This window comes from Macaca mulatta, chromosome 8 (genome assembly GCF_049350105.2).
Source record: "Macaca mulatta isolate MMU2019108-1 chromosome 8, T2T-MMU8v2.0, whole genome shotgun sequence".
In the NCBI taxonomy this organism is placed as follows: domain Eukaryota; kingdom Metazoa; phylum Chordata; class Mammalia; order Primates; family Cercopithecidae; genus Macaca; species Macaca mulatta.
The window spans coordinates 23,776,526-23,802,545 of NC_133413.1; the positions used below are offsets into that span (position 1 = coordinate 23,776,526).

At 57.0% G+C, this 26,020-nt stretch overlaps 2 protein-coding genes across 5 annotated transcripts; both read right to left on the reverse strand.

The window, feature by feature from the left end:
* Nucleotides 1–7,066: 7,066 nt before the first annotated feature.
* On the reverse strand, nucleotides 7,067–10,921 carry REEP4 (receptor accessory protein 4). 3 transcript variants are annotated; one of them, XM_077942601.1, is made up of 8 exons: nucleotides 10,466–10,921; nucleotides 9,642–9,714; nucleotides 9,189–9,265; nucleotides 8,979–9,099; nucleotides 8,425–8,538; nucleotides 7,936–8,065; nucleotides 7,652–7,806; nucleotides 7,067–7,565 (listed from the first exon to the last, which is right to left on the reverse strand). In XM_077942601.1, exons 1-8 carry the CDS (start codon nucleotides 10,495–10,497, stop codon nucleotides 7,500–7,502), a joined length of 768 nt encoding a protein of 255 aa, XP_077798727.1. In that variant the 5' UTR covers nucleotides 10,498–10,921; the 3' UTR covers nucleotides 7,067–7,499.
* Nucleotides 10,922–15,875: 4,954 nt separating this feature from the next.
* LGI3 (leucine rich repeat LGI family member 3) lies at nucleotides 15,876–25,541 on the reverse strand. Of its 2 annotated transcripts, NM_001194333.2 has the most exon segments (8): nucleotides 16,881–18,045; nucleotides 20,231–20,395; nucleotides 20,573–20,742; nucleotides 22,685–22,756; nucleotides 22,859–22,930; nucleotides 23,277–23,348; nucleotides 24,109–24,180; nucleotides 25,053–25,541. In NM_001194333.2, coding segments are annotated over 8 exon segments (1,647 nt in total). In that variant the 5' UTR covers nucleotides 25,259–25,541; the 3' UTR covers nucleotides 16,881–17,227.
* Nucleotides 25,542–26,020: the final 479 nt, after the last annotated feature.

A 26,020-nucleotide genomic window follows, 5' to 3' on the forward strand; every position in this document is an offset into this window, starting at 1 on the left:
CCGCCCCACCCTCCCGTGGGCCCGGCCCCGGAGCCTGGCAGGCGGGCGGCACCTCCACTATAGGTGCCAAGCCCGGGAACTGGAGCAAAGGGCGGGAGGGGCCGGACCAGGCCACGGTGGGGCGGGGTGCCCCCCAGGGTGCTAGGGCGGGGTGGCTGGGAGGGGGCAGTGCCAGAGCCGGCAGGGGCAGACGAGTTCTCACGGGTCAGTGATGGGCGCTCTGGCCCACGCCAGCCGGGCTGTGCCTGCCGGGCCACTGGCTCCTGGTCATCTCCAGCTCTGGCACATGGCACGCCCCACTGGCCTGTGTCTGCCCTGCCTCATCCTCACCTGGTCAAGCTGCTCTTTGCCATCTTCCACCCCAAACCCTTCCCAAACCCCTTCCAGAGCCCAAGGGCACAAAGGGTTGCGGCCTAGGACCTCTGGGAGGGCCTGGGCTCGGGTCTGTCCCTGGTCTAAGGGCCTTGATTTCGCCAAATGTCTGGAGAGGTCATGGGCCCAGATGAGCTCCCACACCGGCTCCAGACCCCGGGCTGTGAGTGTTTGCCCCATCCCCAGGGTTCCTGGTGCTTCCAGGCCAGGGGCTGGAGAGGCGCCCATGGGAGTGGCTCCCGGGAGAGCACAGAGAGGAGGAGAGGAAATGGAAAAGCAGGGCACCCTCCACCCGAGGAAGCATCCCGGCTCCACTGCGGGGGTGGTTCCAGTGCAGACACAAACAGACAGATTCAAACACACACAGACAGATTCAGACTCACACAGAAACCCACACGCCCAACGGGCGCTTCCCTTCCCCTCAGGCACCCACCTCCCACCCTCAGCTACCCTGGCTCCCTTCGGAAGCCATCCTCAGCCTGCCTGGGACAGAAGCTGCACTCCCTCTTTCCCATCCCATGGAAGCCATGGGTTCTGGATGCCTCTAGCTTGGTCCCAAGTCACACCACCATCCCCGCAGAGGGAAGCCCTGAAGAGCCAGAAGCCTTCCTCCTAAGGGATGAGCAAGGCCTAGAGCCTTCTACCAATTGAGAATAGTGGGGGTCCTGGGGAGCAGGGTCCTAAAGGAGCGGGCACTGGGCCGGACTTGGGCTGTGTTGGCATCGATTCACCCTGCCCCTGGCCTCCCCCCAGAGGCCAGTTCTGTGGCAAGGCAGGCTGGTAGAGGTTGTTTACATGACTGAGTAACACTCCCTTCCTCCCCAGCTCCCCTGAGGGTGGCTGGGACCTGAGTGTGCCAGGGGAGATGCTTGTAGAGGGTCTAACATGGACTGGAGGCCCCAGGCTCTGAGGCCCGGCCTCCCACTTCCAGCCTGGCTCCAGGGGTGAAGGTGAGGGACTGGGGTGTGCCTGTGGTCCCCCATCTGTGTCCTCTGGCCTCCCTCCTCAGCAGCCGAAGCTTGTGGGAGCGCCAGGGGGAGATTCCTGCGGCTTGGGGCCTGGAAGAGGCCAAGATGGGAGCCTGCGCTGTTCAGAACCCTGAAAGCCTATGGCTGACATCCCCAAAGGGGTTGGGGACTATCCCAGGGGTGTGGGGCAGATACCCCCCTACCCCACTTGCCATGTCTGCTTTGTCAGGCCATAGTCCCTGGACTAGAGCAGCAGGGCTCTTGGAGACAGGCTGCTGAAAAGCCCAGGGGCTCGTGGGGACTTGCGGGGTGGAAGGAAGGACCTCTTCCCCACCCTCACCCAGCTCCCCATCCCGCTTTGGGGCCCATGCCACAGGCCCACAGAGTCCTTGTAGCCGGCTGTTCTGTGCCTGAAGACGGAGCAGAGCTGAGGAGACACACAAAAGACACAAACACAGAAGGAAAGCCACACGGCGCGTGGACACAATGCCAGACTCGTGGACAAAGGCAAGCTGACCAGCACCCCCAGCCGTTCGTGGACCGAGCCCCAGCCCCTCACCGACCCCTGGCGCACTGACACACACTCGCTCACTGACATACGCTCGTGCTGACGGGCACAGCAGCACTCACGAGCCGGCGGCCCTCATGCCATCCCCAGAGCCCCTTACCTGGGCAAGCACAGTGCCCCCCGGGCAGAGCAGCCCCCGGCCCAGGGGAGGGCAGCAGGCGGGGGCGGGGGAAGGAGCCCCGGAGAGTCAGGCCAAGCTGCCACTAATCCGGGCGGGGAAAGGGGGGGCACCCACGTCAGAGCGGGGACTGCCGGGTGGAGGGCATCTGAGGACATCCCCTCCCACACACGCGGCCGTCTGGGCACCTAGCCCTGCTTCCCCAGCCCCTCCATCCTTCAGACAGCTGAGGCTGGCCTCCCCCCACCCCACCCCCACCCTGTGGCAATGCCTGGGGGGGATGGGGGAGGGGAAATACCAGGCGAATTCTCCCGGGACCCGTGGGGGTGGGGGCAGGGGGTGGGGAGGAGGGGAAGGGAAGTGTGGAGATGCGTTTGGAACCCGGAGGAAGCTCCGAAGCAGATGCCACCCTCCCCTCTCGCCCACCCACCTACATCCCTGACCTAATTCCTCTTCTCAGTCTGCACCTCCCAGTGCGCTTCCTCCTCCCCCCACCTCCCCTCCCCTCCAGGTTAGCCCCACAAGCTACCCACCCGGGAAGAGGAAGCCAGCTCCACTCTGCCCTGGGCTCGGGACCTTTGTGCCTACCTGGAAACACCAACTGTGGCCCCCAGGATTTCTCCAGCAGCAGAGAATCCTCCTGCCCAGGCATCTGCCCCCTACCCAGCTCTTGAAACCCCTGGTCCCTGATGCTGGGTAGAGGACGGAGCCAGAGCCCAGGTGACACCTCCTTAACCCCCTCAAGGTGGAGGGCAGTGCCAACCAGCCCTGACCCAGCTTGGGCCAGGGCTGTGTCAGAACTAGAGGCTAATCAGTGGCGGCTAAAAACACAGCCAATGCATGCGGCACACATGGAGGCTGGAGACGGGGAAGGGGACCAGGACACGGAGGGCCCCAGGCCAAGAGGGATAGTGATGGGGGCTGAAGAGGCAGACAGGGAACGGAGCCACCTGGAAGGGCCAAGGGATGGCAGTGGGTGGAGAGGAGAGAGAAGAGAGGGGCAAGAACAAAGGGCCATCTGCACCCAGAAACCAGGATGGATATGGAGGAGCCCCTCAAAAGCAGACAAGCTGCAGGGGAGGGGAGGAGTGAGACCAGGGCACGAACCGAGTGGGGCAGGGGCCAGGACCCAGCGGAGGTATGCAGCTCTAAGGGGGCTGGCTGTGGCAGCTTTATGTCCCCACCAGCCCTGATCCTGCTGGTGGTCCACTGTCTGGTGGGGAGGAGAGGGTTGGGGGTGCTTAGGCTGGCTGGCACGCAGCCTACTCTTCCTAGAGAGGCCAGGCCAGAGGAGGTGGAGGGTGAGACAGTAATCTCCTCCAGTGTACAACCATGCTGGGCAAAGGTGAGGTATCAGGGGTTCTCAGAGAGGCAGGACTGACTCTCAGGGAAGCCCAGTTGGCAACCAGTGCCCTGAGCCTCCGGGTCATAGGTGTGCTCACCCAGAAATGCCCCAGAACTTGGACTTCTGGCTCCTTCCTCTCTGTCCCCAGCATGTGTTGGACTTCATACAACTGCAGTCAGCCGTTCACCAAACCCGTGTTCTAGGGGCCTTGGCATGTTCAAGGCTTGGCGGTAGGCCCCAGGTGACGCAGAGCACAAAGGCAGAAATCACGAGGCCATCCCACCCCCACCCCCACCCCCGGCCTCCCCCACCCAGAACTTATGGTCACTTGGTGCGTTTGTTCTTTCACCAGCAAAACTCCTCCAGGCCTCTTAGGTGCTGGCCCGGTGCTGGGCGCTGGGGGTGTTGGGCTTGTTCATGAATGATTACAAGATGCTTCTAGTCCCGCCCTGGGGAAGTCAGGGGAACTTCATGGAGAAGGTCAGAGAATGAGCAGGACTTCACCATCCAGTCGCGAACTTACAAAAATATTTCTCTGTGGTTAGACCATTTGTTCCAGGCTGAGCTACAACAGTGTGTAAAATACGTCTGTTCTTTATGAAGTCACAACACAGTGGGGGAGAAAAGGCAACGTGCTCAAGGCAAAAACAGAAGTCTGTGCAAGAACAGAGGTGGTGTGGTCCAGACAGCAAACCACTCTGAGGTGAGGGAATGCTTGCAGAGGGCTTCCTGGGGAGGCGATGTCTGAGTGGGGTTCAAAGGGCAAGTAGAAATGGGACAGAGTTGGATGGTGGAGGAAGAGCATGTCAGAGGCCAGCATGCATAGGGCCACACGAAGCCACCAGACAGTCTGATGAGATGGCGAGGACAAGGGATCATAAGCTCCGCCAAGGGGCTTGGTAGCCCTGTGGCCCTCTCCAAGCACCCACCCTAGGAGGGAGGGCAAGTGAAGCCCCCACCCCAGTGAAATCTCCCTCACCACCCCACGACTTCAGGCCTCTCCCCAACTCTGTTTTCTTTCACTCTGTTTTGTTTTGCCATTCATCACATGCCCTTCTGGGTTTGTTATTTTTTTTTTTTTGGAGACGGAGTCTTGCTGTGTCACCCAGGCTGGAGTGCAGTGGCTCAATCTCGGCTCACTGCAACCTCTGCCTCCCCGGCTCAAGCAATTCCTGTGCCTCAGCCTCCTGAGTAACTGGGATTACAGGCACGTGCCACCATGCCCGGCTAATTTTTGTATTTTTAGTAGAGACGGGGTTTTATCATGTTGGCCAGCTGGTCTCGAACTCCTGACCTCAGGTGATCTGTCCGCCTCAGCCTTCCAAAGTGCTAGGATTACAGGGGTGAGTCACCGCACTTGGCGCCCTTCTGGTTTTTTCTTTGTTTGTTTTTTGTTTTTGTTTTTGTTTTTGTTTGAGATGGAGTCTTGTTCTGTTGCCCAGGCTGGAGTGCAATGGCGCGATCTCAGCTCACTGCAAGCTCTGCCTCCCGGGTTCACGCCATTCTCCTGCCTCAGCCTCCTGAGTAGCTGGGGCTACAGGCACCTGCCACCATGCCCGGCTAATTTTTTGTATTTTTAGTAGAGACGGGGTTTCACCGTGGTCTCGATCTCCTGACCTCGTGATCCACTCGCCTCCGCCTCCCAAAGTGCTAGGATTACAGGTGTGAGCCACCGCGCCCAGCCAGCCCCTCTGGTTTTGTTCCCTCGATTTGGGTACATGGATCCTGCCAGCCCGCCTCTATCAATGCAACACCCAGGCAGAGGTGCATCAGGAGTCAGGGCCCCCGGCTCACAAGCAGCACAGTGGTACACAAGTTGTTGTGGCTCTCCAAGCCTCGGTTTTTCATCTGTAAAATGGGTGTAGCCCTGTGGGTGCGGTGGCTCATGACTGTAATCCCAGCAGTTTCAGAGTTCAATGCAGGTGGATCACTCAAGCCCCAGAGTTCAAGAACAGCCTGGGCAACATAGGGAGACCCTGTCTTTACCAAAAAAAAAAATAGTAATTAGCCAGGTGTGATGGAGAGTGCCTGTAGCCCAAGCTACTCAGGAGGCTGAGGTGGGAGGATCCCTTGAGTCCTGGAGTTCAAGGTTGCAGTGTACTATGATCGTTCTGCTGTATTCTAGCCTGGGCGATTCAGTGCGAACCTGTTTTAAAAAATGGATATAGTCCCTACTTGGTAGGCTTGTTGGGAGGATTCAAGGAAATCATCTCTGTAAAATGCCCAGTACAAGGTCAGGCACACAGCAAATATTCCATACGTGTTAGTCTCTGTGTCCTTGCCTCCCAAGCAAGAATCATCTCCTACACTCTGGTACTGCTTAGTGATTAAGTGCACAGACTCTGGAGCCAGACCGCCTGATTCCAAGCCCTTCTGCTACCTACTAGCTATGTGACCTTGGGCAAATCACTTGCCCTCTCTGTGCCTGTTTTCCTGTTTGTAAAATGGAGACTATAAGACTAGTATGTACCTGCCCCCCACAAGATCGTTATGAGAATTAAATTAATATATGCCAGGGGCTTAGAGCAGCGTCTGCGTGGGCAGCCACGCTCTGGGCGCCAGCCGTTACTACTCCCTGCATCCCTGCAGTGTCTGGCAACATGTCTGGTACCTGCTCGAGGCTCAATATTCATTTTTGAATGAATTAATGAGGAGATAAGACAACCCCACGATGCAAAGGCAGGCCATGTTGGACGCCAGTGAGCCCCCATATGTGAGAAGCTAAATCACCGCAGCAGATTAAGAGCCTCCCCCAAATAAAACCCAGATAATCCCCACACCAAGAGTTAATCCACACTCTGGGGCCACTCCAGGTTACCACCCTGTTTCCCCTCTTCTCATCCCACACTCTCACCCACCTCTTTGCTTAATCAAAAGCAGGGAGGAGGAGCAGGTGCGGCCGTGGCAGAGGGGTGCACCCTGGGCATCGTGGCGAGACCAGCATCAGGGGCAGGAGAGGGCAGAGCTGGGTACCCCAGTTGCCTCAGGAATCGGAGGAGTTGGAGTGGAGCCAGCCAGGCAAAGAGCCTCGGTCTCTGGAGAGCAGAGGAGACTCCTTGGATGGGGCAGGCTAAGGACCAGTCAGGGCCATTGGAGGCCTTCTGAATTCCGCCAGGCCCCGCAGGGCGAGGCTCTGGCCCGTCTCCCAACCCCACCCTCCTTGACCTGGAAGCCGGGGGCAGCCCAGATCCTGGCCACTGCTGCCCTCTGGTGGCCACTCCTCAGAGGTGCAATGGTGCCCCTGCTGTTTCCTGAGTGTTTACAGAACTAAATGTCCCCAGAGCTGCCCCAGGGGGCTCCTTCTTCAAGGCTCCTAGAGGAGATACTGCTCCCCAGGCCTCTTCTGTCTAGCTTCGACCTCCCTATGGGAATAACGTGCTGCCCCGAGCCCCTCCTGTCTGTGCTCCCACTGGTTTCTCTACAGCTGCACCTTCCTGCCGAGGCCTAACTTCTGCCTAACTGAAGTTTTGGGTTCTGACCCGTCCTCTGGACTGGTCCCCACTTTCCCATCAATGCTCTCAAAAGCTCCCCAAGAGCTCCTTCGTGAGATCATGTGCTGCATCGCAACCCTCTGTCAATGGTTCTGTCTCCTCCAGAGGACTGGGCTCCTTCAGCCTTAGACCTAGGCTGGGACTGGGCTGTTCAATTTCAAGGGAGTGATGCGAGCAATGGGAGTAAGAATCAGGAGAAACAGAACCCCTTTATGTATTTATTTATCAAAACATTGGCAAACTTGACCTCACTCACCAACACACACACACAACCAGGACACACGCACCAGGCCTTATAAAAGGCTATCAAGTACTTTGAAGGACAGGAAGGAATGAACACACCCAGGTGGACGTTTAGTTTCATTTGCAGGGGTTCAGGGTAGGCTCTTGTCCCACAACTGGGGAAGGGAGAGGACAGAGCAAGGCAATAAATAGAACCCTGGGCCCAGCCTGCTTTGGTACATTGTGGGTGCATGTGGCCTTGGCAGCATCTGCTCCTGGCCCTTAACCATCAGTAGGAGTCAGGAGGGCGGGGCCCAGGCAGTTGGTGCAGGCCAGATGTGCTGCCAAAGGTCGCTCCAAATAGCCCTGGAGCCCTGCAGGGCACGAGGTAAGAAGGGGCCAGATGCGGCAGACCCTAGCTGTCCATGTCTGAGGGCACAGTCTTTTTCCTCGTCCGAACCTTCAGGGAGCGCGAGGTGCCCTGGGGAGAGAGGAGGCACAACATGAGGGTGTGGGGAGCACCAGCCAGCAGAGCCCTCCTTCCTCCTGTCGTCCTCCCACACTGACCTCCCGCACTGGTGGCTTCCTCTTGACCACACGCAGGCTCTGGCTACGGATTAGCGGCTTCTCTCGGGGCCGGGCTGGCGCCCGGGGGACTGCCTCAGTATCCGACCAACACTCATCCTCGGTGTCGCTGTCCTGCAGGCCCCTAGCCTGGTACCCTGTGTGGAGGAGGTGAAGCTGAAAGCCTGTGGCCAGGCCAGCTCTTCCTCGAGCCTTGGGGGAAGCCATGGTGTGAGTGAAGGAAGCCATCCCTCCTGGCATGGCTCTGGGTCCCCCTGCCCACTCACCAATGGGTGGCCTCCGGTGGGACACCTGGTCCTCCAGGTAGAGGGGGTCCTGGTAGGCAGGGGCAGGCACGTCAGGGATGGAGCGCAGGTCCTGCATGGAGAAGCTCCGCAGCCTGCCGGCCAGCGCCCCCTGACTCTGTAACGGGGAAGAGGCTTCAGCGGGGAGACTGCCCAGGGAAATCGGCCAACCAGCTAATCACTGGGGCTGAGACGCAGAAGTGAAAACTGCTTAGCAAGCTTCTGGCCCCGCGCCAATGTGGCACCAACAGGAAACCAAAGTCAGAGAGCAGGAGCCGCTGCTCACGCTCAGTGCCAGAGCCAGGAAGGAAGATCTGACTCCAGTTCCATGCTTCTGCCAATATCCCCTGTCACCTTCTCACCCCTGCTCCCCAGTTGCCATCTCTGGGCTCCCTGGCAGAGGAGCTGAATGAGCCCAAAGGGCCTTAGCGGTGGGATGGGGGCTGCTGGAGGGCTGGGGACCTGGAGCACCTTGGTGGCAGCCTGCACAGCAGCCGAGGCGGCAATGTTGAGGCCCCGCTTCCCGAAGGTGAGCACGGTCTCGTAGCTGCGCTCCTTGGCCTGCACGATGTACGCGTCGATCTCCTGTGGAACCGATGGGGAGGAGAGCTCAGGTGGACAGCCAGAGTCCCTCTTCCTCTGCAGATTCTGAGAAGCCACTGATTGTGGCACCACCCAGGCCAGCCCAGCCCAGCCCAGCCCCAGCTGGTGCCCAGAGCCACAAATCTGGGCCACAAACACATACCAAGAGCAGGGCCACCACCCATTCACCTCAGTGACAGGCCATGCTCCAGCTGCTGCCACCACTACCCCCAAACCAACTTCCATCCTCAGAGGTCATTCATGTGCGCCCCACCTGATTATCCCAGAAGATGAGGTAGGCTGGGCCCTGTCAAGGTCCTGCACCTCAACAGCAGCAGGACTGGGATAGAACCCTGGTATCCCCAGCATCCTAAATCCCAGGTCCAGAGCTCTTTCCCTCACACACACCCCTAAGCCTCCCTTCCCGCCTCCCCCTGGGGTACCTTCTCATGGCGGGACAGGGACGGGTGGACAAACTTGCGGTAAAGCAGGCTGGCGCCTTTGGTGTAGGGTGAGAGCAGCCACAGCACAAAGGCCATCTTGATCTCATAGTAGAAAGGGAACCTGTCACAGCGCAGGGGGCAGGGTGAGCCAAGGAGCAGGGCTGGGAGGGGCCACCCCTGACCCATGGTTTGCGGACCCTGTGTCCATACCAGGAGATAAAAATGTCTGTAACGATCTCTGCAGCCATGAAGAGTGCAAAAACAATCCAGTACATCATCCACCGCACCTGTGGAGTGAGAGCGCAGAGGTCAGCCTGGGGCTGGCAGCACCAACTCCCAACCCGGGCCAGTCTAGCCCAGAGATTCCAGGGAGCCTGTCCGGCTGCATAGCTGCTTTCCCCCACGCATGGCTGGACAGGAGCTCTGAGAAACTGCTGCTCATTCCTATGCCCGCCTCCAACAAGCTTCACCCACGAGGTCTTCCACAGGCACCCCAATGGCCTGCCCTCTATCTACACCCTCTTGAACAGGGCCCATTCTCTCTCCCTCCCCACTCCACTCAGGAAGTACCACATGACCTTGCCCCTGGAGGAGGGAGAAGCCAGCTCAGACCCTCCCCACCTCACCGGGTCCTACTACACACACCCAAACCCCCACACTCACATATTCACGAATGTTCTTGGTCTTCACAGCCTTATAGGAAGCATAAGCTGGACACAGCATCCCAAACACCAGCCTGGAAAAGCAGCCATGGGGAGTGTGAGGGGCACTATGCCCCACTCCCACCTTGCCAGGTGGCCATTTCTCCCCACTGGGGTGCAAGGTGGCAGTACCCGCCCTGTTTTTCTCGCTTGGCTTGTACAACCTGTGCCTGAGTCAGAGCCCTGGAGGCCACCTCCCCACCCTGCTGTTTACAAACATCCAAGCCTGCCCAGGCCTGCACCGGTGGCCCATGGGTGCGTGATGGAGCGAGAGGACAGCCACTCCACGAAGTGGGTGAGAACACCAGACTGTCCCCTCCCATGGGCATGCAATCAGGCCCAGGGTCACCAGACCTGGTACTGCCGGGCTGCAGAAGGTGCTATGGGAGCCAGGTGTTGGCGTACTCAAAGGTGAGGAGCAGGATGGTAAGTCATGTGACTGCTCAGATGGCAAGCAGGCACCTGGATTCTCCGCCCACAACGTGCCATATCACCTTGTGTTTGCCAAGGGGCAGTAAAGTAGGTCTGTGGCCCTCGGCCCCAGGCATCTGTTTGCAGTGTGTGTGGCATGTGGCAGGGGTCGTCCTCAGCCGACGAGGCTTGGTGGGGCGGGGAGTGGGCGGTACCCCAGACACTGCGTGCAAGCCCACAGGTCCGTTAACCCTGGTATGGAGTGCTGGAGGGCGGAGCTCAGAAAGTTCCCCCTCCTATAGACGTCCACAGCTTCCACCACAGGGGTGGGACGGCACCCCGGGGTAGAGGAGGTCTGAGGGCGGCCATACTCACACCACCAGGCGACAGATCATCCAGGACACCATCTTGCCGGCCTTGGGGACGTGGGGAGAACCCCAGGAAGCCGCTCAGAAGGACGTTCACTCAAGGGCTGGAACGGGGGGGATCAGGGCAGTTGCGGGAAGCAGAGGGGCGATCCGGCTGTTCCTTGGCGGAGGCAGAGCCCGCCGCCCACGGCCTCCGACTGTGCAGTTCAGGGGACCTGGAGAACGGGGAGACCCGAGGCAAAGCGGCCCCGACGGGGAGGAAGCCGACTTGGGAGCGGGCGCGCCCCGCGGCCGGGACAGTTACAGCTCCCACCCGCCCTTCCTGCCGCGGAGAACCCGGCGCTCGGCCCTTGCTGCTGGTCCCGCGCTGGAGCGGGTCACCGCGGTGCCAGCGCGCCGGGCCACTAGCACCGGCCTGCAGGGCGGAGTTTGCAACTCACTTGAAAGTTGCACGGAACCGAGTGCTGCCCAACCCCAGGGCTCCGGCTCGCCACGCAGGCGCAGTGTGGCTGCGGAGGGGGCGGGGCGAGGTCAGGGAGGCGAGAGGCCGGCCCCTTAAAGCGGCGATGTGCCGCGGGACTCGCGCGCGGGGCCCACAGTGGAGTCACCTTCCCAATCGGAAAGATTAGAGCGTGGGAAGCTGTAACGAAAAAGCAGGGGGAGTGTGGGGGTCGGCACACAAAGAAAATCTGGACTCCAGAGTTTTCGCGACCCTTAACTGGCTTTTCCCGGTGTCTTTCCCTCTCGCCTCATTTTCCCCTCTGTGAAATGGGTAAAGGGATGAGATGTGGTTGGTAGGGTAGAGGGGAGGATCTCTGCAGGCTCAGGCAGGAAGCTTGGCTGAGCGTCCCCAAGTCCGGGTCTCACACCAGTGGGTCCAGGAGAGAAAGCGGGGAGGCGTGGGGGGAGAGGGAACTTGAGGAACTCTTCGCCCCCGCAGGTTTCAGGGGTTCCCTTCTCTCTGGGATGCCTTTCCAGAGCCCTGACTCCGGGGCAGGCTGACCGCGATGATTTGAGGCATTCTGGATAGAGCTCCCAGCTCCCACACTCCTTCTTCAGCAGAAGTTTGAAATTCCACCTATTCCTCTGAGCCAAATACACAAATATCACTGGGCCCTGAATAGTAGTATCAACCATTGCCATTTTGTAATGCACGTTTGCACGCAAGGTCTTAGTCTTTGCAAACATCCTTTTTACCATGTAGGAAATAGGACTCTCAGTGGTAAAAAGCAACTTTCCCGGTATCACCCAGTGGTATTTATTTCCGGCTGGTGGCTACATGCTCGGCTTGATCAGTCTTCTGAGAGATCAGCAGCTGCAGGCTGAGTGGTCCTGCAGAGGGTCGTGGAACTGGAGAAGTTTCTCTGGGCGGGAGGCAGACACCAGGAAGAAGGGGGAAGGCTCTAAAACAGAAGGCAAACGTTGCTGCTTCTACTACTTGCCCTGTGAGGTTTCATTCTTTTTGACATCTTCAGCTTACTGCCTCTGTTGTTCCCTCTGAAAATAGTGTCCCTCCCACCCTGCAAAGGGTGGGAGCAAAGCTGTCCGGGCGTGTGGGGTGGAAACACAGGCAGTTACTGCTTTTTATTGGAGCCACAGTTAACGCCCACCAGCTATCATAAGGATGGAATAGGTAATCATGGGGCCAGGGAAAGGAGGCTTCTGGGGGATAAATAAACACATGGTGATTATATGGTCTTAATTATTATCATCAGTTTTATTGGTATTGCTGGGTGTGAGAGCTAGCAGTGAAACCAGCCCACAGCAGAAACTCCCCCGAGGCCCCATGTCTCCCTCTCCTCTCTTAACCACCCCCTCACATTTGCCTGTCCCCCCTTACACACACACATTGGAATAACCAAAAAGGCCAAGGGCTAGAGGAACCCCTAAGGAAGGCCCCAGCCCCTGTCCATCTTTAGGCACAGACATGTGAAAAGTGTCCTGGGTCTCCCTGAAGGAGGAAAGGTGTGACTGAAGAGGGAAGCAGCTCAGGAGGAAAGGGACATCCATGACTTAGGAGGTCACTGCACATGTGAGCCTCGGGTCCTTTGGTGCGTGCTGCAGAACTGTCCCTTCCCCGATGACTGCCTTCTGGGGCCACGTGCCTGACCTTAGCATCACATGCCTCTGTCTACCCCCATTTGCTGGGAAACGTTCCCTGGGCCCACCCAAAGCCCACTCAGCTGGAATGGTCTCACGGATGGAGACTCCTGGTCCCAATGCCTGTGCTTGGGAAATCTAAGAGAAGAGATGTCAGAGGTCTGCGCTGACAGCAAGGCTCAGCATGGAGGGCAAGAGGCTGGCAGCTGAGGAGTGTCACCATCCCTGGTCTTGGCAGAGTGAGTGGACCTTGCCTCTTGCAGCCTTTGGTCCTGAGCTGTTGACACAGTCACCCAGTTCTACTGGGTTGCTAAGCAGCACTCTGGACGTGGACAAGCCCCAGGGCAAGTGACCCAGCAGGCACACACAGAAAGCGGGGCACTCAGGCCAAGGGAGGAAAGTGCCTCCCACCCATCAGAAGAGCTCCCCCCGGGGGCAGCAGCTGTCAAAGTGATATTTATCTTTCTACTGGGCAGCAGAGTGCCAGCATGTCTGGGAGACTCAACCCACTTTCCCTGGCAACCTCTCCCAAGCACAGGATAAGGGCTTGTTTCCCATTTGGAAAAGAAGGACAGGCCTCCCCAGGATGATGGAGGTGCCTGCTAAGCTAAGAGCATGTTTGAGGAGGTGGAAAGCAGGTAAGTCACCTATTGCTGCGGGCGAGGAGGCCGGGTCAGAGGCTACGGGTAAGATATGGGGCACAAGGGCTCTGAGACTGAGGATGGGTGAGGAACCGTCACCCACAGACAGTTCTCTCCAAAGATCCACCTCCTCCTCTTGCATAAAACACCCTTATCTGAGCCACTTCTGTTTTCATATATTCCTATAGACCAAGGCAAAACACTACACCAATGGACTTACATATGCTAATGCATTTCACTCTCATGAGAAATAACCCTGTCAGGGTAGGACGCGGTGGCTCATGCCTGTAATCCCAGCACTTTGGGAGGCCAAGGAGGGCAGATCATTGAGGTCAGGAGTTTAAGACCAGCCTGGCGAACATGGTGAAACCCCGTCTCTACTAAAAATATGAAAATTAGCCAGGCAGGGGGCATGCTCCTGTAGTCCCAGCTACTTGGGAGGCTGAGGCAGGACAATTAATTGAACCTAGGAGGCGGAGTTTGCAGTGAGTCAAGATCACACTACTGCACTCCAGCCTAAGCTGGAAAAAACAAACAAACCCTGTCAGGTAGGTATCACGATTATACTCATTTTATAAATAAGAAAAACCGAGGCACAAATAGACTAAGTAACGTGGCTGAGTGTTACTAGCTGGTTTCACCCGGCTGGCAGAATCAAGAACCCGTGAAGTGGAGTTTTTAAATCTGCTTCACAGAAGGAGAAATTGAAGCTCAAGGGAATCAGCTGACTTGCTTGAAATCTCACACCATAGGAAGGGACTGAGCCAGAATTCACACCCATGTTATCCACGCTCCAGACCCCACTGTTTCCAGTTCTCCACTCCCTGGGCTGGCTGTGAGCTGCCTAGGCTGTCTGACTATGACCCAATCCTCTGCGCCCAGCTGCTCACAGGTGCTCGCTGAAGACAGAGAAATGAAGGGGGTTTTGTGACATGCGAGAGCTGAAAGGGGCTCTGAAGGACAAATTAAAACCTGGAGACCCAGAGAAGGGATTTGACCTGCCCAGGGTCACACAGCAAGCACCCCTGCCCAAGGATCTATCATTTGCCCCGTTTCCATCTCTTGTCCCTTGCACTATCACCAACCCACACGAGGCCACAAAAGGATTCCGTTTACTCAAGCCCATGGGAGAAGAGGAGAAGCGGGGTCCCAGCCGCTCAACAACATCTGTTTTGCCATTCAGCGTGCTGTCTCCGAGACCTCATTACTTGCACTGACACCCTGAGCACTGACCCCACCCGGCCCCCATCTGACAGTCTTAGGCTCTCTCAATTCCACTCACGGAGATGTTGAGGGACCCTGACTGCCCACAGGGCTTGGGTGTGTACAGTGGGACCAGGTCATAGAAGATCTTCATGTTGCACAGAGGCTCATGGGCTTGTAGAGCAGGAAGCCAAGGCAGGTTCCTGAGCAGGGGAGGACAGGAGGAACGTGTGTGTTAGAAAGATCAGACCGATGGTCAAGCATGGTGGCTCACATCTATAATCTTAGCACTTTGGGAGGCCGAGACGGGCGGATCACCTGAGGTCGGGAGTTCAACACCAGCCTGGCCAACATGGTGAAACTCTGTCTCTACTAAAAATACAAAAATTAACCGGGCGTGGTGGTGGCACCTGTAGTCCCAGCTACTCGAAAGGCTGAGGCAGGAGAATCGCTTGAACCTGGAAGGCAGAGGTTGCAGTGAGCCAAGACAGGGCCACTTTACTCTAGCCTGGGTAACAAGAGAGAAACTGTATCTCAAAAAAAAAAAAAAAAAAAAAAAAAAAGGCCAGGCCAGTGGCTCACGCCTATAATCCCAGCACTTTGGGAGGCCGAGGCCGGCAGATCACCTGAGGTCAGGAGTTCGAGACCAACCTGACCAACGTGGAGAAACCCCATCTCTACTAAAAATACAAAAAAAGTAGCTGGGTATGGTGGCGCATTCCTGTAACCCCAGCTACTTGGGAAGCTGAGGCAGGAGAATCGCTTGAACCTGGGAAGCAGAGGTTGTGGTGAGCCGAGATCGCGCCATTGCACTCCAGCCTGGGCAACAAGAGTGAAACTCAACTCAAAAAAAAAAAAATCAGACTGAGAAGCGGGTTGGCGGGGACTGGCAAGTGACCCAAGACAATGGGCGATGAGGAGGGTTTGGACAAAGCTTTGAGCTGGGAAAGAGCAAAACAAAAAAGTGCCCATCTAGCAAACCTTTGGGACAAAGAATGGAGAGGACTTGGCTTATGAAATATGGGAGAAGAGAGATCCAGATGTCACCTAGGACTCCCAGGTCTCATCTGGGTGGATGTGGTGGCAATGACAGACATTTGCCCAGTGGAGGAACAGGCATCGGGATAAAAGAAGATGGACTGCTGAGATCATCCTCAGACCCACTGGTTGGAGTTGGCCTGACGGCAGGACAGACTCAAGTCTTCGTGGGTGCCCGGACTGTAATCTCCAGGAAGGAACACTAGCTGTGAGTCAGCTCCAGGTGCTGGAGACTCATCACACCAGCACCTGAGTGTCATCCCTGTGAACTCCTGACCCCAGCCCCAGCTGACCTTGGGGATGCCCACTTCTCAGAAAGAAGGGAGCCAGGAGGAAGAAGGTCTGGAAGCCATTGCCAGGCTCCCCGTGGGCGGCAGGGCAGGCAGGGCCAAGCTCCATTTTCAATGACACATTTTGATGACACCCAAGAGCCGGTTATGGGGAGGGAGCTTTTTATTTGAAGCAAGTGAATCATAGCATTGCCCCCCAGTACCCTGGTATCCTGCCACAAAGAGCATCACACCACTTGGGCACAGGACAGGGCCACCCCTGCCCACTCCCTCTCCACTAGCTTGGCATCTCAGCAGACAGCAGAGGGCAGCAGAAGCTAGGCTCATGGGGCCCCTCCCACCAGTCCCTACCCTGTCCACTGAAAGGCAGTGTTCCTGGGGGCCTCTGTGGACTGGGGGGGCCAGGGCTACAACATGCCCTCAGGCCAAGCTCCACTCTGGGCACCCTTTCAGGTAGCTCAGGTGCTTATAGCTTGGCCAGCTCTCTAATCCACCCAAGGAGCCTGCCCAGCTCAGGGACCACATCCCAAAGACAGGGTGAACCAGGGGACAGTCCAAGCCTGAGAAAGCAACAGCCACAGGAAGGAAGGCAGAAAGGCTTTCAGTTGAAGGGGGGGGTCTTCCATCCATGGGTGAGCTGGGATTCAGGGCCATGAAGGAAACGCCAAGGAGAACAGAGACAGACACCCCGGCAGCTCCCTGGGGCTGCTTTTGCTGCTGTTGTTATTGCTTCAGGCAGAGGGGCTTTGCCCCCAGGAGGCCAAGCAGGCCCTCAGAAGCTGCCACCACCATTCTCATCCTTATCAGTTCTGGGTGGGGGGCACGCTGGGGGTGAGCAAAGGGGGCCCCCTCCAAGCAGAGAGGCAAGATAACAGGAGAGCCTGGTAGGCAGTGCTGAATCTGCTTGTATGCACACATGCCCTGACACGTTTACAGACAGACACGGAGTGCAGACCGGGCGTGTGAGTGTGTAACTGAGTGTGTCTGTCCGCGTCCATGTGAGCATGCAGACAGGTTGGGGCAGGGGTGAGTGCCCCCGGGGAAGTATGACAGATATGGCCGTGGGCTACAGTGGGGAGCAAGAGCAGGTAAACAATGCCTGGAGCACCAACAGGAAAGACCAGAGGGCCAGGAGGAGAAGCACAAGGACGGGAGGGTGCGGCCCCCCTCGCTCCCAGCACCCTGCACCACTCATATGCATAAGACAGGGGGCAGAACGTGGGGAAGGCTGCAGAGGAGGGGCGGCTATGGTTGGGGTCACAGGAACTGGGCGCGAGGTGTCCCAGGGGTGCCTGGTGTTCATGCTGATTGCAGTGATGATGCATGTACTCCCGGGCCAGTCCACAGGGTGTGCCTGTGCACACTGGGCATGTGCAGATGCAAGGGCATGGATGCAGGTTGGCCTCACGTCTTCACACGGGCACACGTGGTGCTCACAGAGGCCCCCACCCATCCTTCAGTGGCCACCCTGAGGAGCCCAGAGGCCTTGGCACCACCCTAGGCACTGAGATCCACCACAACGTGTCTATAAACCAGCGTCTGTCCCTTGAAACTGGGGGCCAGGAGTAGCTGGGCATCCCCAGCAGGCATGTAGCAGAAGGCCCGAGGAGCCTGCACAGCCAGTTCCTGGAACCGTACAAACTTCTGTCGTCCTTCATCCCACTGGTAGATCTGGGTGAAGGAGAAATCGCTGCCCAGCGCCAGGTAGCGGCGGCCACCCACAAGGAAGGGCTGCAGGGCCAGCGAACCCCGGGAGGGCAGGGCCTGCACCTCCGAGAAGCGGGTACCCTCCCAGCGCAGGATCTTGGAGTCACCAATGTAACGGCTGAGGCACAGGTAACTGTCGCGGCCGGCACGAAAGTGTTTCACAGCTTGGGCATCAGGCACCTGAGTCACCTCACCCTGGGCCACAAACTGCTTCTGTGTGCGACTCCACTGATAGATGACCGGTGCCTGGGAGCTGCTGGACACAATCAGCCGTGGCTTGCCCTCGCCATCCACAAACTCCAGGTCGGTGTCGCGGTGCCAGGGGTGCAGCGCCTGGTGGGAGTAGAAGCCATTCTGGTGCCAGCGGTAGAGGCTGGTGGCGCCCGCCTTGGAGCTGTCGGCCACGGCAAAGTACCAGTCGCCGTCGATGCGGAAGGCTTCTAGGTCATTAGGCTTGCGCACGCGCTGTGGGTCGATATCCTGCAGCTTTGTGAAGCGCGTGGTGTTGGGATCCCAGTGGTAAATGTAAGAGCCACCAAACAGCTGGGCCACGACCACATACAGCTGGCTGTCCACCACCATCGGCTTGCAGTGCACTGCAGAGGGGGCTGTGCCAGGACAGGGGCAGGCAGCATCAAGCAGGCTGGCAGCTCCCACTCCATCCCACCCCCTTGGAGAAGGCCGGTCCCTTCTAACCTTGGGCCAGGACTAAGACTCTGCGCTATACCATTCCACCCACACTGAAGTTCATCCACTAAGCCCTCAATGCTTTCCAGTTGTTTCACAGCTAATAGCCAGTTTTAGTATCACCCTTGTTCCACCCATACCCCTAGGGTTCAAATATAAGCTGATACAGCACAAAATAGGTATCCCTCGATAGTGACTCGTTGCTTAACCATAATGTCAGTTATTGAATTTTTATTGTGTGCAGTCACTATGCTGAATGTAAGCACATGTTACGTCGATGAGGAATTCATTACTCTGGAAAAGACCCTGTGATTTTGTCCGTTTCACACAGAAAGAAACTGAGGCTCAGAGAGAGCAAGTGACTTGCCCAAAGCTACCCCACTGGCAGTGGCCAGGCAGGGAAGGGAGGAAGAATTTGAGTGGATCCACAGAGGGGAGAGGAATCTTAGGTATACCCAAGACACCTTGCTGTTTGCATCACAGCACATGAGAACACATCCTCCCAAGAGTTCTCACTTTTGAAAGGGCTTTTATGTACAAGAATGCATGCCCATGTGCACCTGTACTCACGATCAGCTTCATCGGAGCCCTTCTGGGGCACCAGGTACATCAAACCACACACTGCTCACCTGTCCTAGGGTCTCCAGCTGCTGCCCAGCATCTCTACTTTGACATCCCCAATTCACCCCTCCTTCCTTCTCACTGCAACCCCACCTTTCCCCTAAGAGAAATTTGTGTAGAGCCTCAGGCTCTGGCAGTCACTGCCTAAATCCCTTCTTTGGAGCTTGGTCTGCCCTGCCCAGATGCTAATGATCCCCATGCCACACCCCAGCTCCTAATCTTCCCTCAGACTCTTCTGGCCCACACACCCACACTAGCACCTCAAACTCAGTCATGACTCACAACTCACAATTGAGCTCCATACCCATCGCTGAGCCTGCCCTCCTCCTCCTCTGTTCTTGATTTCAGCTGTGGCTCCACTAGTCTCCCAATCCAGAAACCTGGCAGTCATCCCTAACACCTTTCTCTCCTCCACTCACCCTTCCCTGATCAGTCCTCAAGTCCCGACAGCCTTCCCTTCTACTTTCTAATAGTGTGTATGTAGATTGGTGTTAGTTCCTCCTTAAATGTTTGATAGCGTTCACCAGGGGAGCTCTCTGGGCCAGGAGGTTTTTTTAGGGGAAGGTGTTTTGTTTTTGTTTTTTTCTTTAATACTGACTTCAAGCTCCTTAATGGAGACAGGGCAATGTAAGTTTTCTATTTTATCTGGTGTCAGTTTAACCCTTCTTTCTAAATATCTCCCTCCATCCCCACTGCTACTGTCTCATATCCAGGCTCCAGCACCCCTCTAGCAGACAGGCACATATCCCCCTACTGTTTTGCCCTCATGTCTGGCCCCACACCTAGCCTTTTTCCATGCAAGAAGCTTTCTAAAATGCAGACTGGATCACACATTCTGCCTAAACCCTGTCAATGAGCTGGTACTCATGAATCTCTGGTTGCCACTCCCCACCTTGAACCTTATCCCTTGTCATACAAGCTGCTTATGATTTGCACACATACACACAGTCACATACTAAGTTATTGCACACCTCCTTGACTTTGTTCATGCTGTTTCCTCTGCCAAAACACTCTTTCCACTTTTTTTGCTCCTAGCTAAGTCTCCTTCAGCTTTCAAGACTCAGTTCAAACTTGGTAGATCCAAAACTGCTCAATAGTCACTCCTGTGTCCTCCTCATTTCCCAGTCCATCTAATTATGTAAGCCAGACACCTGGGGATCACCTCTGAGTCCTCCCTTTCCTCTCTCCTTCAAGACTCAGCTTAGGTATTCCCCCTCCACCAGGAAGCCTTCCCTGATTGCCCAGGGTAGGCTTGTCCTTTGTGCTGCTAGAGCATCATGTTCATATCTCCCTCTTAACATCTGCCTATCATATGGATGATATCTGTGTATATATTGGCCTCCTCCCAAAGACTGGAAAGTTCTTGTGGGCAGAGGATATGTCTCATCTATCCCTCTACCTACAGAAACTCAATGGGGTTAAATGACGGAGTCCACTCCCCCCTCCCCCGGCAAGGGCCAGCCGAACCAGATTGGGTGCAGGTACCTGGGATTCTGTCATAGTCTCGAAGCTGCCGCTCAACATAGTCCCACTTCAGGATGGTGCAGGCACTGACACCTGGCTGGGCCAGAGCCAAATAGAGGTCACTGGAGTAGAGAAAGGGCTCAGCCGACACTGCTGGGAAGGACAGGGTCTGGTACAGCACAAAATCTGCAAGATGAGAGGTGTGTTACTGAAGACCAGAGGGAGAAGGGAAGGGCTGCTTGGGTGACGGTGGTTGCTTTACTGCTGCCACTGGGTGTCGTGGGGCAGGGTGGGGGGTTTCACGCCTGTAAAGCTGCCTTGGGGTAGACGTGGGCTGACACCCAAGGCAGGGGCACCTCCTACCCGTAGTGATGCAGTCGAACTCCCGCAGCGGCAGGTCCTGCACCTTGTGCTCCTGGAAGCGGGGAGGGCTGGCGCAGTAGATGGGCGCCACCGTGGTGTTGGTGTGTGCCAGCCACTCCACCAACCACTTCACCTTGCAGTCGCAGTTGAGTGAGTTGCCCCGCAGGTCCCTACATCATGAGGGCAGAGGAGGAGGGCACAGAGAGAGACAGGATCTCAGGGCTCTGCCCACCCAGGCCCTCCAGGTTTTCAGAAATAGAGCTGGTCAAGGCTGCTGCAAGTCTTTCACATGCATCTTCGTATTGATTAGAGAAAAGGTTTCCTCTGGTTGGATGTAGCCCCATAGACACAGGCTTGGCCAGCAGAATATGGAGTCAGTTTCAGCCCTTGCTGACCTTTTTGGCCAGGTTGGCTTTTGCAGTATGCAACCTGAACAGCAGTACGTTGCATCCCTGCTCCTCTAAGCCTCCCACAATCCAAGGCTTTTATTTTCTTATAAATAATGATAAATGAGTGTGGCTATGCTATACACTACTATATGCTATATACTACTTACTCAAAACTTTCAAACTCTCCTTCCCCTGATTGAACTTTAATGTGGAGTCCAATCAAATATAAATTTAAAAAGCACAGGCTGGGTGTGGTGGCTCACACCTGTAATCCCAGCACTTTGGGAGGCTGAGATGGGTGGATCGCAAGGTCAAGAGTTTGAGACCAACCTGGCCAACATGGTGAATTCCCAGCTCTACTAAAAATACAAAAATTACTCAGGTGTGGTGGCACACACCTGTGGTCCCAGCTACTTGGGAGGCTGAGGCAGGAGAATCGCTTGAACCTGGGAGGCAGAGATTGCAGTGAGCGGAGATCACGCCATTGCACTCCAGCCTGGGCAACAGAGCGAGACTCTATCTCAAAAAAAAAAAAAAAGCACATGTTGGTCGGGCACAGTGGCTCACGCCTGTAATCCCAGCACTTTGGGAGGCAGAGGCGAGCGGGTCACCTGAGGTCGGGAGTTCAAGACCAGCCTGACCAACATGGAGACACCCCGTCTCTATTAAAATTACAAATATTAGCCAGGTGTAGTGGTGCATGCCTGTAATCCTAGCTACTCGGGAAGCTGAAGCAGAATTACTTGAACCTGGGAGACAGAGGTTGCCGTGACCTGAGATGGCACTACTGCACTCCAGCCTGGGTGACAGAGCAAGACTCTGTCTAAAAAAAATAAATTTAAAAAAAAAGTGCATTTTTTTGTTTTTTGTTTTTGTTTTTGTTTTTGTTTTAATTTTTTGAGACTGAGTTTTGCTTTTGTTGCCCAGGCTGGAGTGCAATGGCACGATCTTGGCTCACTGCAACCTCTGCCTCCCAGGTTCAAGTGATTCTCCTGCCTCAACCTTCCAAGTAGCCCAGATTACAGGTACCTGCCACCACACCCAGATAATTATTGTATTTTTAGTACAGATGGGATTTCACCATGTTGGCCAGGCTGGTCTGAAACTCCTGACCTCAGGTGATTCGCCCTCCTTGGCCTCCCAAAGTGCTGGGATTACAAGCGTGAGCCACCATGCCCAGCCTTGAAAAGCACATTTTTGGCCGGGCATGGTGGCTCACGCCTGTAATCCCAGCACTTCGGGAGGCCGAGGTTGGCAGATCACAAGGTTAGGAGTTTGAGACCAGCCTGGCCAACATAGTGAAACCCCGTCTCTACTAAAAATACAAAAAATTAGCCAGGTGTGGTGGCACACACCTGTAGCCCCAGCTACTCAGAAGGCTGAGGGTGAATCACTTGAACCCAAGGGGTGGAGGTTGCAGTGAGCCAAGATTGTGCCACTGTACTCCAGCCTGGGTGACAGAGTGAGACTCCATCTAAAGAAACAAACAAACAAACAAAAACATATACACATGGTGTCTCAGGCGCACTTTGAGAAAAAAATGCAGTTTGGAAGGCTACCATCTATATCTAACTCCACCTCCTCACCTGCTCAGGGGCCCCCAGACCCAAGCCCTCCCGGCTTCTCAAGACCTTACGACCATCCCAGTTCTGACTCCCACAGCACTCCCTCCAGGGATGCACCCTCTGCGGCACTGTTGGAAGAGATAGGACTCGGGCCTTACAAGTCATTCAGGATGTCCAGGGGCCGAAATATGTCTCTGGGCAGTGTCTGCAGGTTATTGTTGGCCAGCGAGCTGCAAGAGAGACCCCCAGGTCATCTGAAGATCATGACCAAAGCCAAAGGCCACACGAGAGGTGGGGCTTTGGTGCAGTGTGTATATGTGTGACGTACTCACAGGTGAGTCAAGGACTTGAGTCCTCGGAAGGTGAACTTGGATAATGTCCAGATGTCATTGTTCTCAATGAAGCTGGGGAAAGCGGGAGCTTGCCTCAGTGGTCACACAGGATGCCAGACCCCCGGCAGCACTCGCCCTATGCCCCAGCCTAGATTTCAGCCCATGTCCCCAAGACAGGTTTCCAAATGGAGTCTGGCATCATCAAGCCATAGGGATAGGGCATCAGGTAGGGTAGAGGCAAAATGAATGAAACGACCTTCCGCTCAGGTCCTGCCGTCACGGGATGCAAGGGCTCTCGCCTCCCATCACCTCCCCCTCCCACGGCATTCTCATCCAATCCCTACCCAGTCCCTCGGCCTCCCAGGCCTGGGGTCCCCCTCCCTTGTTCTTTCCCATTGCCCCTTTCCCTCCCACACACAGATACTGCAGGTGCGACAGTCCTGTGAAGGCGTTGTCTCCAATCAGTGTAAACTTGTTGGAGTTGAGCAACCTGCAGAGACAAAGGTGGAATTAGAGCTTCCAAGGGTGTGCCTGCTGCCCCAGCCCCCAGCCCACTGCCTCAACCCTGGGCTTCCCCAAGACCTGGCTGCCCTGCTGCCACCCCTAGGGACCCCATAGGGAATCCCTGGGCCACCTGGGCAACAAGGCCAGGCAGGAGCCTGTTCTGGCCCCAGAAGCTCCCAGGGTCCCTGTTGGCTCCTAAACATGGGCCGAGGCAGAGTTCTCTTGTCAAGCCAGCTCCTGGCCCTCCCCAGTGGCATCTCCTCTCCCTCTCTCCCACCCTCATTCTGTCCCACTTCAGCCCATCATGGACAACTGTCCCTCATGGACGGCATCTTGTAGAGTTGGAGACACTCCTGCCATCCCTTTCTTTCAGCCCCCAGCTCTTTCTGGGATGCGTGATTCCTGGGGTCACCTGTCTCTAACATGGCCCCAGAGTGCCCACCTTAGGCACTAGTCCAGGTTATCGCACCCAGTTCTCTTGGGTCTCCAGAGGCGCCAAGCCCATCCCCAGATCCCCCGTGCTTGGCTTCTCTGTGCCATCCCTAGCTGTCCTCCTGCTGCCCCGACTCCCCTGACTCCAGGCTGCCCCACCTTTTGGGTACATCCTATCAGAATAAACGCAAGGGACACCTGCATCTTTGTCTCCAGAGGCTGCCTCTGTCCACTCTCCCTCTCCCCAGCCCAGGATCTGTTCCCTGCTACCATCCCCACAGCTCCCCAACCCTTCCACAAGGCCCTATCCATACAAGAACTGCAGCAGCGGGAGGTGGGAGAACGCTCCATCGTGGATCTCTGAGAAGGCGGCATTCACCAGGGTCCTGCGGGGACACCCGAGTCAGTACTGTGGGGTCTGCAGGGGCTGTGCTGAGGCAGGGAGAGGTGAACATGGAGGGCAGAGGCTTTTGTACTCACTTGCCCTGGAAACGCCCCATTTCACCGACCTTGGCCCCCACCTGTGTCTTTCCCTTCTCTTCCCAAATTCACTGCCTGCCTTCACCACAGTCCTCCCCTATTGCCTCTTGGGGCACCCATGGCCCCAGGCTCAGCTTCCCTCTCAGGCAAGAAAAGGTTCCATCACCCACACCGTTATCATCATTATCCAAACACCCACAATGGGCTGGGTGCTGTTGAGAGATGGGGCATGGGGGTGGGGGCTGGCATCCTGGTCCCTAAGGACTTCACAACCTCTCTGGTCCCACAGACAAGGGGAGCCCCTGAGGCTGGCTGTTGCAAGTGACAGGCTGGCCGGGCTGGGTGCCAAGTGGCTGGTCAGTGGCAGGCATGTGCCCCATGCCAGGGTGCTGGGAGGGCAGAGCTCATTCCCACCTGCCCTGGCTGCCACTCTCCTGCCCTTGGTGTGACATCACAGGCAGGAGTCCACATGCTCGTGTAAGCAACCCCCCCCCACAAGTCTGGAGCCCAGCACACAGTAGGTCTCACTGACGCTCGTGGTGGTGATGATTCATTCTTGGTGGTGAACTCCTGCTTTCCCCACCCATGGCCGCTGAGGCTGCAAAACTGCAGAACTCCCTGCCCGACTGGGGCCTGGGCTCTCCAGCCCTGAGGACCCCTGCAGTCCCCCTGGTCCCCACACTCTGAAGAGGGGGAGCGAGGGTTCTCCTGTCCTCTCCCAGAGCTGTCCTCGGCCTCCTCTCCCTCCCCACCCCCAAGGCCGGGGCTGGACACTCACAGGGAGATGACCTCCGAGGGCAGGTTCCTGGGCACTGCCTTTGAATCCACGCAGAAGGCGGTGTCCCTGGTGCAGGAGCAGCTGGGCGGGCAGGGGGGCGTCTTGGGGAGCCTCTTAGCGCTGACCTGCAGCATGAGGCAGAAGCCAAGCGCGGAGAGCGCCAGCAGCCCCGGCGCCGGGCCCCGCCTGGCCCGCAGCCCCGCCATGCTGCCCGCGAGCTCTCCCTGGGGCCGGCAGCCGCGGACCCGCCCCACCGCTCCCGCGGCTGGGCCACCCCGCGCGGGCTGGCACCTCCCGGCCACCGGCAGCTGCTGCCGCAGCCAGGGGCCCGCCTGCGGACTCTTCTTGCCCTCGGGCGCCGGCTGCGGTCCCCTCCCCTGCTCGTTCCCGCGATCCGGCTCGGGAGAGAAGCGCGGAGCGCGGAGCTGGAGCCGCAGCCGGGGCTGACCGCGCGGGGTGGATGCGGACTGCGGCGCGGGCGGCGGGGGCGCGCGCGGGGCGGCAGTGGGAGGCCCGAGTCTGGGAGTCACCGAAGGGGAGGAGTGGCCGCTGTGTGCTCTCCCGGGCTGTCTCTGGGGCCATCCGCGTGTGTGGCTGCGCGTGAGTGCATGCGTGTGAGCTTGTACTTGTGCCTTCGTGTGCTGGGCACGACCGTGCGCGCCGGTGCTCACCTGTCTCTGCACGGGCACATGCACACACTGCCTTGTGGAGGCGCTTCGGAGTTAGGGATCTCTGTGCTTCTGTGTACCTGGATTTCTTTGCATGGGGGGGACACATCCCCTAGGCAGCATCATGGGCATGTCGTGAGTGGCAGACGCATATCTAAGTTAGCATGCAAGATTAGAAGCACAAGGGCGTCCTGGAGGAGTCTGAAGTGCGCTTCTAACTGAATTCACATGTTTTTCCACGCGCCACTGAACAGAATGTACCTTTGTGTCAGCATGAGCTGAAAAGGGAAACACAGCCTC